The sequence below is a fragment of the Parasteatoda tepidariorum genome, chromosome 3 (genome assembly GCF_982258835.1).
Source record: "Parasteatoda tepidariorum strain Cologne lab strain chromosome 3, Ptep-v5.0, whole genome shotgun sequence".
NCBI classification, from domain to species: domain Eukaryota; kingdom Metazoa; phylum Arthropoda; class Arachnida; order Araneae; family Theridiidae; genus Parasteatoda; species Parasteatoda tepidariorum.
Window position 1 is genome coordinate 14,982,447 of NC_141757.1, and position 16,672 is coordinate 14,999,118.

The following is a 16,672-nucleotide window of genomic DNA, read 5'->3' on the forward strand; positions in this document are numbered from 1 at the left end:
TGTGCTCAAGAGTAATAGTAAGCAGTACGCATGCGTGTCATTGCATGCGTTGCTATGGCGACCGCTGCTGTTTTTCTTTCTATTTTCACTAGCAGGCATTTTTAATGTATTTGCATAATAATAATTTAAAGTATTTTTATATTCTTTTTATTATTAACTTATAATTATCGGCTTGACGGTGATTTTGATATAAATATGAATGCTGAAGAAGGAAAAGTATTTTGTGATGTCTTGAAAAGCCAGTTTTCCATGTTATTAGATAGAAAAATAGTATATTAGTATACATATAACATTCTCCCAATTTCGCCCTTTGGGAGAATGTTATATATAATTATTATATTATATATGCAATTATTATGTAATTATATATAATTATATTATGTAATTATTACATTAATTATTATATATATTAATTAATATATATATTATATTATTAATTGTTAAATCGTCAGTGGGTTAACGAGCCTAGTTACATTGTTAACAGCACTGAACATTACACATAAATAGGTTATGATATTTTTGTGTGTAACTTACTCTGGTGGGTTATTATTAAGGCCTGGATTTTGATGACATTTGCATTTTTTTGCATTTTTTGCACTTTTGGACATTTTTTGTCCTTTAGAGCATTTTTTGAGATTTATAGGGCATTTTCTCTAAAATTTTGGGGGGTATTTTGCATTTTAAAGCATTTTTTAAATTTTTTGTTAAATTTTTCTAATTTTTATTATTTTTTATTATTACACTGGCTTTCAAACAATGAAGAAAATTTCTAGGATATTAACAGGTGAAGCAACATCTTTTCAAATTGAAGAAGAATTGTCAGTAAGTGTGACCGTCCTTTTCAAGTACGCACCAATAACATCAGTAGACGTTGAAAGAAGCTTCTCCTGGTATAAAAATTTGCTTTCAGACAAGAGACGCTCGTTTACATTTCAAAATATTAAAAAAAAATTTAATAATCCACTGTAATTCTGATATTTTGTAATATTATGAGATGGAAGTTGTTATATTCATTTAAGTTCCTATACAAAATGAAAATGTTTTGGAGTCAATATATTTTCCTTTCTTTTGTTATTTTTGGATATAAAACATATTTGTCAAACAACTTTAATGAACGTAGAACAAGTATTGCATTGCTTTATATTTTTTGAAACGACTCATAATAATTTTAAAGAGTAAAACATTGTTTTAGTTCAATATTTTTACTTCTATTTAAGTGATGTCATAAGGCATTTTTAGCGCAATTTTCGCATTTTAAAGGCATTTTTTGCACTTTTAAGGACATTTTTTGCACTTTTTAAGGGCATTAATTGAGATTTTTTAGGTCATCAAAATCCGGGCTCTAGTTATTATAATTTCATCAGCGTTTTCTTTTTCTGACTTAAATATTAACTTTCAGAATCCAATGTGCAATTTTGTTTCTTCATTTTTGACAAGAGTTGTATAAATATATAGAAAGGATGGTCATTGGATAACACCTATTATTGCGCGTTTTTATTCATTATTTGATAGATGAACATATCTAGAAAATTAGGCATGCATGCTAAGGTTTAGATATCTGCTATGGTGGTCTTTCTCAAATGTTCGGCTTTAATTATTTTAATTTTTTTTAATGTTGATAAATTATGGGAAATTTTTTGAAATTAGCATTTATAAAAGTTTGAAAAAGTAACGATTATAGACGTATTTTTTTTGCTGCTGAGCAATAAAAACTGTACAGTTGTCTCAATGAATAATTTTGAACGAGTATGATAATTTAAATTGATTTAATTTAAATATTTGTACAAAAATTGATATTTGCAAAATTTTATTATTTTTAATAACATTTATTTATTTTTTCTAGATGCTGTTCACCTGTTATGTTTATTACCTTAGTAAATTTGTAGAATTCTTCGATACAGTAAGTCATTGCCGTTCGCCATCAGTTTCTTTATTTGCGAATTACTAATTATTGTTACTTTAAAGTATAGTATATCGAACAATACTAGAATTCACTGGTCTCTTACCTGTCTTTTTTTCTATATATGCACCAGGCACACCAATAAGATGATAAGTAATTTTCTTTTTTTTAACATCGCTATCATTAGCATAAAAAAGTTAAAAAGGTAATTCCGCATCTCGATATTTTTACAGCATAAAAATTATTAAAATAACGTCCCTTTTTAAGAGGTGTAAAAAATATAAAGGCATGAAAGAAATAATAATAATAAAATACCCAGTTTATGGACATTTTTATTGCTTTTAAATCATAATACTTGGCCTATTTTTAGACTAGTCTTTTTAGTCCTTTTTTTAAAAACCCATTCATTTTTGGAATTATAAGCCACTTAACTTCAACAGTTAAGTAATATATCATCATTTTTAACCAGCCATTACTTGATGAATGTCTTTTAAAAACTTTTTTAAAAAGGTCGAACTAAAACTTATGCCATCTAAGTTACACATCCTTCCATTCAATCATCTACAGTTCCTGACCTAATTATTAGACACACTATAAGATTCTATGTAAAATCTTAATTATCAGATATTGCTATACAGGTTCATTGTTTTTATATGACTGAAACCGGTTTGTACTTGTTTACGCTCGTGTATAGATTGGTTAAATTAGACGATAAAATAAATTAGACGATAAATATAGAATACTTAAAAATAGTAGAATACTTATTATTTCAGGTATTATATTAGTATATAATAATAATTAGACAAATTATTAGACTCACTGTAATGTTTTAATAATTACATGTTTTGCACGAGTTTGTATGCAAAACTTTTATATTTAAACATACATGTAATGGGTTTTTATTCAGGAGATTTTTTATATACTTCCTATTTGTATTTATTTTTAACATATTGCATTACAATGTTAACCAATTGATACACGAACGTAAGCAAGTGCAAACCAGTTTCACCCTCGTAGAAACAATAAAGCTGTGTAGTATCACCAGATAATTTAGATTTAAGAAAACTACAGTGTGTCTAATAATTTGATCGAATTATTACAGCATGATAGTATAATACCTGATGTAATAAATATTTTATATTTATATAATATGTAGTCTAATTTATCCAATCGTTGAATTTGTATTATAATCGCCTCCTTTAACCAATTGAGGCATGAACGTAAACAAGTGTAAATTGGTTTCAGTCACATAAAAACAGTAAAGCTGTATAGTATCAACTGATAATTACCATTTATTTTATTAAAGACTGTAAAAAAATTTTAAATTTTATGGTACTAAAAATAATTAAGATAATGTTTTTTAATTATATTTACTAAAAATTAAAGATTTTATAAGTTTATGAAAAGAGAAATAAAAAATCGGAAAGTAAAAGCTAAATATGCCGATTTACCCGCACAATATCTAGGTATAGATCAAAAGGGCATTTCGCATTCATTTAATCTTTTGATTAGTTCCTTGATTGTACCTTGCTTCAGAATTAATTAGTTCCTTGATTCGGATTTCGGAATTTCGGTGATAAAAGAGATTAACGATTTTTTTCCAAAATAAATTACCATTTATTTTATTAAAGAAAGTAAAAAACTTTTAAATTTTAAAATAAAATAAAAAAAAAATGAGATAATGTTTTTTAATTATATTTACTAAAAATTAAAGATTTTATAAGTTTATAAAAGGAGAAATAAAAAATCGGAAAGTAAAAGTTAAATATGCCGATTTACCCGCACAATATCTAGGTAAAAATCAAAAGGGCATTTCGCATTCATTTCATCTTTTGATTAGTTCCTTGATTCGGATTTTGGAATTTCGGTAAAAATAGATTAACGATTTTTTTCCAAAATAAATTACCATTTTTTTTATTAAAGACTGTAAAGACTTTTAAATTTTGAAATAAAATAAAAAAATTGAGATAATGCCTTTTAATTATATCTTCTAAAAATTAAAGATTTTATGAGTTTATGAAAAGAGAAATAAAAAATCGGAAAGTAAAAGCTAAATATGCCGATTTACCCGCAGAATATAGGTATAGATCAAAAGGGCATTTCGCATTCATTTAATCTTTTGATTAGTTCCTTGATTGTACCTTGCTTCAGAATTAATTAGTTCCTTGATTCGGATTTTGGAATTTCGATGATAAAATAGATTAACGATTTTTTTCCAAAATAAATTGCCATTTATTTTATTAAAGACTGTAAAAAAAATTTTAAATTTAAAAAAAAAAAAAAAAAAAATTAGATAATGTTTTTTAATTATATCTACTGAAAATTAAAGATTTTATAAGTTTATGAAAAGAGAAATAAAAAATCGGAAATAAAAGCTAAATATGCCGATTTACCCGCACAATATCTAGGTATAGATCAAAAGGGCATTTCGCATTCATTTAATCTTTTGATTAGTTCCTTAATTGTACCTTGCTTCAGAATTAATTAGTTCCTTGATTCGGATTTTGGAATTTCGGTGATAAAATAGATTAACGATTTTTTTCCAAAATAAATTACCATTTATTTTATTAAAGACTGTAAAAAACTTTTAAATTTTGAAATAAAATAAAAAAATTGAGATAATGCTTTCTAATTATATCTTCTAAAAATTAAAGATTTTATGAGTTTATGAAAAGATAAATAAAAAATCGGAAAGTAAGAGCTAAATAGGCCGATTTACACGCAAACTTATCTTGGTATGCGTATTACATAACTATATAATGCTCTTTTATTCAATGTTAAATGATGTGTATAATATAAAAATGAAACTGAAATTTTTTTCCAGATATTTATCATCCTTCGAAAAAAATATTCTCAGATTTCTTTCCTTCATGTTTTTCATCATGCCATTGTTCCAGTAACATCATGGTACGGAGTTAAGTATGCAGGAGGTAAGGAATGACATATTGCTTCTTATTGAATTAAATGTTTGATCGATTATTAGTGATTGATGATTGTTTTCTCTTAAGACGGAAAATGTATGCCAGTTCTTAATTATACTGCCACTTGAAAATATTAACAAGCCTGTTTGGTGAAACCAAGCAAATTTACTGCAGAGTGTGTGTTTTCAGTGGCGCCATCTATGGCCCAAGGATATGACTATAGCCACACACACGTCACAACCCGTTTATAGGGCAGACCCATTCATGCATCCATTTATTCATCCACAGATTGTGAAATAAATAGACACGTTAGTTAAAGTATATAACAGATGAAAAATTTCGTACATTACCTAGTTATTCTATGAAATAACTAATGATAGACAGTTAAAGTGAAAAATAAGCAATTTCAAAGTTATTTTATAACAAACAATGATCATAAATAGCTAAATAGCTCTAAAAATAAGTTTTATCTCGATCGAGGATGATTAATTGACACACTATGAAAGATGGAATTGGATGACACAGTTGAAAAATGGGATGCCAATGAATGATTTATTCCTTATTTTAGTCTGTTATTTAAATTACAACGTTTACCTATTTTGAATGTTTTTTTATTATTTTTTATTGTTGTAATAAAATTAATAACATTTTTTCCTGATTATTATGGGTTTTATTAAATAATTTTTCAGAATAAATTTTTTTCAATAGTTTTTCTCATAGATGGCAGCACTGATATGCTACTTGCTTCAATTTTTTCCGATCAAATATATATTTTTTAATTTAATTTTATTCAATTCAAGCTTCAAGCTCAACTTTAAAGATTTTGCTTCTTCGTGAAATTTGTTAACTGTTAAATTAATATTTTACTTTTAAACCTAAACCACATTTTGCTACAAGGCGGTAAGTTTGGTTTCTGCTTACTTTTACTTCATGCTCTTTTTTAACTGAATTTCTTAGCGATATCGACACATATAAATAATAATTATCTTAAGATCGATGTTCTTTATTCATCAGAAATATCGTATTAAATTATAAAGATGTGTCTTGAGGAAGACTTTTGGTTTTTCCCAGTAATAGTTTTCTATTTATATTATTTTATTTTTATATTATTGTAATAATTGTGTTTATATATATATATATATATAAATAAACAAAATTTTTTTTCAATAATTATTAGTTTAAAATTTTTTATAAGTGAAATGTATGTTTTGTGAAGTTTAAATATATTTTTTCTTCCTTTTTAAGGTGGTTACACTACAATTCTACCTTTATTAAATACATTTGTACACATTTGGATGTATTCATATTACGCCTTATCAGCGTTTGGGCCTTCAGTACAGAAATACATCTGGTGGAAAAAACATTTAACAAAACTTCAATTGGTAAGAAATAAGTAATGTCTAACTATGATTTTATAATATATACAGTCGCTGACCAAATTATTAGACGCACTATTAGATTCTATGCAAAATATTAATTATCAGGTGATACTAAAACAGCTTTATTCTTTTTACTCGGATGAAACTGGCTTGCACTTGCTTACGCTCCTGTTTTAATTAGTCAAAATTAGGCGTCATATAATAAAAATTTGACGATTAGATAAATTAGACGATATATTAGATAAAAACAGAATGTTAATTATATCAGGTATTATATTAGTATATTATAATAATTAGACCAAATTATTCGACGCACTGTAGTGTTTTAATAATTGCATGCTTTGCACGACTTTATTTGCAATACTTTTGGTCAATGGGTTTTTATTTAGGAGAATTTTTATATACAGTACAGAACCCGTTATCCGGAAATCAGAAAACCGGAAAACCAAAAAACCGGAACGAAATTCGATAAATTTTCTCGCCATTTTTTTTAAACAAAATTTTTTTTCCTCATAAGATTTTACGATTTTTCTTTCTTTTCTTAAAGATGTTTACCTTACAATCATTTTGGAAATAATCATTAGTGTATTACTTCATCGTTTTTTCTTATTTTTAAGATTATTTCCAATTTTTTTTTTTTTTTTTTTTAGTTGGGTTTAACAATAAAAAAAAGGCTTTTTGTAGCGATTCAGAAAACCGGAAAAATCAGTTATCCGAAATAGCAATGGTCCCGACCGTTCCGGATAATCGGTTCCATACTACTTCCTATTTGCATTAATATATTATTTTTTTTTAACGTATTGCATTACAATGTTAACTAATTGATACACGAACATAAACAATTGCAAACCGGTTTCAGTCACATAAAAACAATAAAGCTGTATAGTATCACCTGGCAATTGAGATTTTACAGAGAATCTTATAGTGCGTCTAATAATTTGGTCAGAGGCTGTAGCTTAAACCAAAATTGATCTTGATTGCAGCCACCTGTATGTCCATTACCTAAATTTAATCTGTCAGAACATCTAGGCTCCAGCGACAAACCTGAAAAAACCAACTAATCGTTTATGTTCGATAACATACTATTAAATTTCGACATAAATAAAAATCATGGAAACAGGAGAATAAATGAAATTATATCTGGGAAATTATAAATTAATTGAAAATTTTATGTGTTATGAGCGTTTTTTTATTGTTGAGGTCTCTGGGATTAAATCCAGAAAAATGGCAAAAGGTTTTAAACTTGAATGAATGATATAGGATTGAATAAAATATTTATTCACTGGCAAAGGGTTTTAAACTTGAATGAATGATATAGGATTGAATAAAATATTTATTCACTGGCAAAAGGTTTTAAACTTGAATGAATGATATAGGATTGAATAAAATATTTATTCACTGCAAGAAAATCGTCTTTCATTTTCATTTTTTCGAACAACCAGATAAATTTGGAATTAAAACGAAGTTTACTATCAATACCAAATTTAAGAAGACGGGAAAGTATGGGGGAGGGTAAATAAAGTGCTCTTTTTAAGAGCTTAATAAATTCTAAGATGAAAAATACAGAATAAAGAAAAGCAGAAAATAAAATTGTTAATCTTCAATTTTATTATTTAAAAAAAATCTTTGGTTTTGCACCAAAAATTATGAAATCAAATATGCGTGGAACTTACAAAAATCGTGTTGATATAGTCTTAGATAATTTTACAAGTCTTGTGTTCATTTCACACAATGTTTATCTTAAAATGTTCTTTAAGATTTTCTTATAAGATTTTTGAAGAAAGTATAAGAAAATTCAGTGTTTTTAAAATAACAATAAATAATTTCCGCCTTTTCAGTCTTGGCAGCACATTTCTAAATATTCTTCATATAATAAAATACACAATACCTGGAAAATGAAATGAGATTATGTAAACTCAATTTCTAAAAATATCACACAATATTTTATATCTTACTTTTTTATGAAAATAATGGAAAATTAATTTTTTAAAAAAGTTTACATTTAAAGATTAGTAGTAATGTATATTTTCTGCTTTTTGATTTTCTCAAGTAATTTTAATATTTAGGTTATAACATAACATCAAAAATGCTTTAAACGTAAATCTGATTTACAAAATGCTTCAAAAAATGTTATAAATTTATAATTAAGGAGTATAAACAATACAGCCAATGGCCATTTAAAAACATACAGACCATGGCCAAATTATTAGACAAGCTATGAGATTTTATGTAAAATTTTAATTATCAGGTGATACTATACAGCATTATTGTTTTTACGCTGCTGAAATCGATTTACGCTTGTTTATGTTCATGTATCAATTAGTTAACATTGCAATGCAATACATTAAAAATATATACAAATAGGAAGTATATAAAAAATCTCCTGAATAAAAACCCATTACATGAATGTTTAAATATTAAAGTATTGCCTATAAACTCGTGCAAAACGTGTAATTTTTAAAACGATACAGTGCATCTAATAATTTGCTCTAATTATTATACTATACTAATATAATACCTGATGTAATAAATATTCTATATTTGTATAATATATCGTCTAAATTATAATATCCTCAAATTTATATTATGTATCGTCTTATTTAACCAATTGATATTCTAACGTAAACATGTGCGAACTGGTTTCAGTCACATAAAAACAATAAAGATGTATAGTATCACCTGGTAATTAAGAATTTACACTGAATCTTATAATGGGTCTAATAATTTGGTCTAATTATTAAAATATACCAATATAATACCTGATATAATAAATATTCTATATTTATATAATATATCGTCTAATTTATCCATTCGTAGAATTTATATTATATATTGTCTAATTTCACCAATTAATACACTAACGCAACCAAGTGCAAACAGGCTACAGTCACGTAAAAACAATAAAGCTGTATTGTATCACCTGATAATCAAGATTTAACACAGAATCTTGTATAGCGTCGAATAATTTGGTCTAATTATTATAATATACTAATATAATACCAGATATAATAAATATTTTATCCTTATGTAATATATCGTCTAATTTATCCAATCGTCGGATTTATATTATATATCGTCTCATTTAACTCATTGATGCACGAACGTAAACAAGTGCAAACCGGTTACAGTCACGTAAAAACAATAAAGCTGTATTGTATCACCTGATAATTAAGATTTAACACAAAACACAAAATCTTGTATAGCGTCGAATAATTTGGTCTAATTATTATAATATACTAATATGATACCTGATATAACAAATATTCTATCCTTATGCAATATATCGTCTAATTTATCCAATCGTCGGATTTATATTATATATCGTCTCATTTAACTCATTGATGCACGAACGTAAACAAGTGCAAACCGGTTACAGTCACGTAAAAACAATAAAGCTGTATTGTATCACCTGATAATTAATATTTAACACAAAATCTTGTATAGCGTCGAATAATTTGGTCTAATTATTATAATATACTAATATGATACCTGATATAACAAATATTCTATCCTTATGCAATATATCGTCTAATTTATCCAATCGTCGGATTTATATTATATATCATCTCATTTAACTCATTGATGCACGAACGTAAACAAGTGCAAACCGGTTACAGTCACGTAAAAACAATAAAGCTGTATTGTATCACCTGATAATTAAGATTTAACACAGAATCTTGTATAGCGTCGAATAATTTGGTCTAATTATTATAATATACTAATATGATACCTGATATAACAAATATTCTATCCTTATGCAATATATCGTCTAATTTATCCAATCGTCGGATTTATATTATATATCGTCTCATTTAACTCATTGATGCACGAACGTAAACAAGTGCAAACCGGTTACAGTCACGTAAAAACAATAAAGCTGTATTGTATCACCTGATAATTAACATTTAACACAAAATCTTGTATAGCGTCGAATAATTTGGTCTAATTATTATAATATACTAATATGATACCTGATATAACAAATATTCTATCCTTATGCAATATATCGTCTAATTTATCCAATCGTCGGATTTATATTATATATCGTCTCATTTAACTCATTGATGCACGAACGTAAACAAGTGCAAACCGGTTACAGTCACGTAAAAACAATAAAGCTGTATTGTATCACCTGATAATTAAGATTTAACACAGAATCTTGTATAGCGTCGAATAATTTGGTCTAATTATTATAATATACTAATATGATACCTGATATAACAAATATTCTATCCTTATGCAATATATCGTCTAATTTATCCATTCGTCGGATTTATATTATATATCGTCTCATTTAACTCATTGATGCACGAACGTAAACAAGTGCAAACCGGTTACAGTCACGTAAAAACAATAAAGCTGTATTGTATCACCTGATAATTAAGATTTAACACAGAATCTTATAGTGCGTCTAATAATTCGGCCAGGGACTTTATGCATTAATACGATAACTATATAATTAATATGTATTAATTTGTTTCGTTTCGTTGTAGTAGTCTTACCTCGTAATGTTGTTTTTGCATTAAACTTATTATCTTCGTTTCGGAATTAGTGTTAAACATGATTTTTCCATATTAAAACAAATGCATGTTCTGAATATTTTTCAGCTCCAGTTTACAATTGTGATGACGTCGCTGGCGCAGATGGCACTTTTCCCTCCAGAAAATTGCAACGTTCGAAATTTTGCCGTCTGGATAGTTCTTGGGCAAGCGATAATCTTTTTCGTTCTCTTTGTGCACTTCTATTTAACTTCCTACGGTAAGAAAACGGATAAAAATATCAAAGCAAGTAGTAACACTAACGGAGTGCAAAAGACGGAACAGACGAACGGATGCCATCAACTGCAATCCTCTCACAAAACAAAGTAGAAGAATTTATATACAGATCTATAGTTTATCTCTTTCTCGAAATTCCAGGAAAGAGTTAAGATATTACTACAATGTCTTTCAAGTGCAAAACAAAATAAATTGAAAATCTAAATGTAGAGCCGATGTTAAAAACGTGTTCGGAGAAACTCAATTTTCAAGCCTCATTTTACATTTCCTGACCAAACTATTAGAGGCACTATAAGATTCTATGTAAAATCTTAATTATTTGGTGATACTATACGGCTTTATTGTTTTTGAGAGGCTGAAACTGGTTTTCAATTGTTTACGTTCGTGTATTAATTGGTTAACATTGTAATGAAATATGTTAAAAATAAATACAAATAGGAAGTATATAAAAGATCTCCTGAATAATAACTCATTACATGTATGTTTAAATATAAAAGTATTGCATTTAAACTCGTGTAAAACATGTATTATTAAAAAACTACAGTGAGTTTAATAATTTGTCTAATTATTATAATATACTAATATAATATCTGATATTAAAAACAGTCTATATCTATATAATATATCGTCTAGCTTATTTAATCGGAATAATAACTCATTACATGTATGTTTAAATATAAAAGTATTGCATTTAAACTCGTGCAAAACATGTATTATTAAAAATCTACAGTGAGTTTAATAATTTGTCTAAATGTTATAATATACTAATATAATATCTGATATTAAAAACAGTCTATATCTATATAATATATCGTCTAGCTTATTTAATCGGAATAATAACTCATTACATGTATGTTTAAATATAAAAATATTGGATATAAACTCGTGCAAAACATGTATTATTAAAAAACTACAGTGAGTTTAATAATTTGTCTAATTGTTATAATATACTAATAAAATATCTGATATTATAAATAGTCTATATCTATATAATATATTGTCTAGTTTATCCAATCATCGAATTTATATTATATATCGACTAATTTAACCCATTGATACACGAAAGTAAACAAGTGCAAACCTGTTTCAGTCCCGTAAAAACAATCCATAAGCTGTATAGTATCACCTGATAATTAAGATTTTACATAGAATCTTATAATGCGTCTAATAATTTGGTCAGGGTCTGTAGGTGTAACTCTAATTGAATACGAAAATTGGAAATCTAATTGAAAAAAAGTATGTTTCTTCAGAGAAATTACATATTTGTGTTCGATTTCGTATTTTAAAATATCGTCTGCACTAATTAATTAACATATTTGAGGTAACCCTTTCAAACCTTTAAGACTGAGTCCTAGAACATGAAGATCCGATTATTGTATCAAAACGCTACTGAGGGTGGTCGGTTTTTCTTTTGGTGCACTGTACATCACGTCCCTTAAGAATATCATTTTTGATCCGGCATTGTATGATCAATATGCTACCTTTTAAAAGTTTTTCTTAACGTTTAATTGACACATCCGTATTTCTCGCTTTTAAAAAGAAGTCCTCAGAAAGTAATTTGAGTTCTATTTTACAGCAGTTGTAAAAAACTCAAAATGAAGAAGCAAAAGTCAAGAATAATAAAAAAAAAAAAAAAAGCTGCTGAAGCAAATCTGAAATACTTATAGTACCAAGTATTTAAAAAAAAGTATTTAAGAGCAATTTGTGATTATTAAGCACGTTTTAACTGACGCTCTACTAATCAAGTTACTTTATTAGAAAGGAATTACTCCTCTGACTGTTCATTCTAAAATTTATTAAAGCAAAACAGAACATAATGTAGGAAGAATTCCCTCATTTTTATTTGCATTTAAAGAGGTATTCTTGCATTCAATACCACCTTGTTCTATAATTGTATTTAATATCGAAAATACAGCGGATTCGGAAATTTATCATGCACTCTATTGACGAAAATGTTGTGGTTTCCTTAACCAAAGTTGAACTTGTTTGTAATCGTTTGTATACAAGCTTACACATCACGCAAATCCAATCTGATGGAATACCGCAAATTTTTCATTCTAAAATTTATATTTATTCTAAATTGATAAATATATATATATGTATATATATATATATATTATGTAATATGTAATACATAATATATATATGTGTAAGGTGGTATCAAAACTTTTAAAAGATTAGGATTTTAAAGTACAAGTTTTAAAAATACTTATAACTTTAAAATTTCATATTTGGCACCTAAGTTTAATACAAATTTTAAGGAATAAAGCATTATTGAATAAATGAAAAGATTCCGGGCACATAATTCTTAGATTGCTCAAAGAGGGAAACTAAAAATCTTTTCTTTAGTCGAAAAGGATACTTTAAGCTCATAATTTAATTTAATAGCACGGCAAATTCTAAAGCGCGAAAATTGCTCCATTAATTTTTCTTCAAGGTTACAACAGCTTCTTGTCAATTCTCTGCCTGGCCAGGTTAAATGTAAAAATTAATAGCACTTTTCTATCTTCCTTGGCATGCCATTGTAAATAAAATATAAAATATGATGCTTATACGCTGTGCTAGATTTTGCTATGCTATATTTATAAACAGTTCTTTCAGAGCTTTAAGAATGCCTAAATAGCACTTGCTGCACTTTACTTCAGCAAAGATGAAACAAGAGGTTTCAAGTTCAAACCTTTTAATAGATAACGAGTATAATCGTTGGTTAAAAAAAGAATGTCATTACAGTGCCGGCAAAAAAAAAATCTTGATAAAACAAATGCAACAGTATTGAGTGCAAAATATTTTTTGGGGGAAAAGGTAAAACATAATGACAAAGTCAGTTGCACATCTAAAATGAAAAAAGTTTTTCTTTTTCTTTTTTGGCTAAAAAAAATCTTGACAGGGTCTTTAAAATTACGCACCAAAAAATTGAGTTTTTTTCCTTTCTTTCAAAGAAAAACTTAATTACAAGGTAATACAATTAAAAGTTTTTTTTGTGACGGCAAAACATTTTTAACAAGGCAAGACACGCATTATAACAATATGTCTTAAGAGTAAGGAAGAAAAAAAAACGAAAATATTGACATGGTCAGTACAACTACAAATGTGAAGATTTTTCTATCGGCACTGCAATCACAAGCCACATTTTCAGAATTTTAAAACACATAGTCTAGAAAAGTTAAGGATCAATATTAAAAATCTATATAAAAACGTTGTTTACTTGAATTAAACAGTCAGAGGGCTTAGCTTAGCAAGTAACAATTATTTTGTAACATACATTGTTAAAGAAAAAAAATTGCTTTATATTAATTTAAACTGTGAAGACTTTTTAATAATTTTTTATGGTACAAAATGCATTAGAGCAAAAATTTCTGTATATTTTTTGTAGTACTCAAGAATGTAGTTTTTATTATAGTTCACTTATATAAGGTTTTCTTTTAAAAATTTAAACTCTATTTATTTATTTATTCAGAATGTTCTTTTTTCCTGTTTGTGTTTTAATAAAATATTTTTCTATACCAAATAAAAGCAACACAATTATTCTTGTGTGCTGTGTTTTATTTTTTTCTAAATACATCCTTATCATTTGAATACATCATACAATATACACATAGAAAATAAAATATGGAAATTTCGAGTAACCCGCGGAGAGCGTTAATAATTTTCCTAAATTATTAAAATCTCTTCTTAAGAGAAGGCACTGAACTTATCGTTCTTAGTTATAATTATTAAAAACTTGCTGAATGCCCGTTCTCCGTACGGGGTGAAAAAAAAGTAAGCAATCACTTAATCAGTACTGAGGTACACTATGAAATCAAGCGCAAAACTGAAAAGCACATGCAAAACATCTATAAAAAAGCTAAAATGATTCCAGTTGCTTTTCATTTAATGTTTCGTCCTTGCTGATGACTTTACATTATTATATTAAACAAAAGACATTTTCGTAATTTTTCCCGTCAAAATGAAGATCAATTGTATCATTTGGCATGATACTATTGCTCGAGGCGAACTCATGATCGCAAAATTTACAGCAATCAAGTAATTCTTTTTGGTACTTATACTTTTAAAATGCTCACTGAAAACGCACTTCTTTCCACAATATCTATATTTTTAAACTGCACAGATTTGATGCAGGTTTCATAGGTACCAAATTCAATAATTGTAGTTATATTAGTATACTTGATACGCATTAAAATCGCATCAACATTGGCGCCGATAATAGTCTGACAATTTTTTACGTTTCTACTACACGAATTAGTATCCTTTTTTATTTTATATTTTATTTTATAACCGTCGTAGAACAGCTGACCCAATTATATAAGTTCACGACTACTAATGTTCAATTCCGTAGCCTTGTAATTTTGAGCCCAATCCAGAAGACAAGGGAACTCCTGGATCGAGTAATGGAAGAAATTTATCTTCGTGGAGAACTTTTTGATGGAGCTAACCCACATTTGCGTTACATGGAGAGGAAGACCAAGAGAACCTCCAACGGTTAGCCTGACGGCAAGGGGACTCCAACCCATGATCCGTCTACCACTGAGGATATTTCACATCAGCACTGTGGTCGGTGCAAGACGGATGCGGAATTCGTATCAACTGGGATTCGGACCCAGTTCGCTGCATTGGAAGGCCAATGCTCTATCCCTTGAGCTATCACAATTCTGCTTTTTAGTACATAGCTTATTTTTTTTAATTTCAATTAGTAACTATTAACAAAGTTAATGATAGATTGGCACCAGTAATAGTAGGGCAATTTTTTACGGTTCCCCGAAACGAATAAGTTTCTATTTTCCGTTAACTTTGCTTTTTAGTTTCGAGAATATTATTTATTTCAATTAGAACCTACTACCAAAAATAATTATGACATCATGGGTGTCAATAATTGCATGTCGATACTTTACACTTCTTCTAAATGTATTAGTGCTTATTTCTCCATTTATTTTGTGTTACAGTACACAATTTTTTTATGCCACATACCGTTGATTTTAGGGCCGGGATAGCCTGGTTGGTAGGGCGCTAAGCCCATGTCCAAGAGTTCGTGAGTCCGAAAACTCCCCGTGTAGTAAATGATGACTGATGCACGTTAAATCTGTCGAGTCACAAAGTCCTCCATGTTCCCATAACAAATCATCCCTCTGGGAGTATACTGATCCTGGAGTTTCCTTGTCTTCTGGATTGCTTCAAAAGTACAAGGCTACGGAGTTGAACATTAGTAGTCGTAAACCCAAAAATTGGGTCGGCTGTTCATCGACGATTATAAAATAAATAAAATACCTTTGATTTTAAACTATTTAATTTTATATAAATACCTTTTTAAATAACAACGAGAAACAAAATGAACATGTGGTTTCATATAATAATGGAAATGTTAATTTCGTGACGTAATCCACCTATACTACCAGGTTCACTTTGATCATTGAAATTACCTGACAAACTGAAAAAAAAAAAAAAAAACAATTTAGTTAAACAAACAATTTAGTTAGCAAACAAACTTAGTTCAAATGACGCTCCATTAAATCTGAGTACATCGCTCATCCTATTAGTTGTTCTTCTGGTATAGCGTACCACACAGAGCAGATCCCCACGTTAGTTACTAATTCGAGAAGCTGGATGTCTCTTTTCCATATTATTTGCTTTGGCAGGTATATGATTGACCAGTTTCATTGAAAAAACAAGAGTGTTTTAGCATATCTTTAATTTTTAAATGTA

General features: G+C 27.7%; 1 protein-coding gene across 1 annotated transcript in view; it reads left to right on the top strand.

The window, feature by feature from the left end:
* LOC110282901 (very long chain fatty acid elongase 7) overlaps positions 1-12,517 on the top strand; it is a 48,615-nt gene extending 36,098 nt beyond the window's left edge. Inside the window, exons 5-8 of the mRNA XM_043047530.3 lie at positions 1,844-1,900; positions 4,725-4,830; positions 6,067-6,203; positions 10,808-12,517. Of these exons, the coding sequence (XP_042903464.2) occupies positions 1,844-1,900; positions 4,725-4,830; positions 6,067-6,203; positions 10,808-11,068 (561 nt within the window). The 3' untranslated portion in view covers positions 11,069-12,517. The remainder of the gene's footprint in view (positions 1-1,843; positions 1,901-4,724; positions 4,831-6,066; positions 6,204-10,807) is intronic.
* The last annotated feature ends 4,155 nt before the right edge of the window (positions 12,518-16,672 follow it).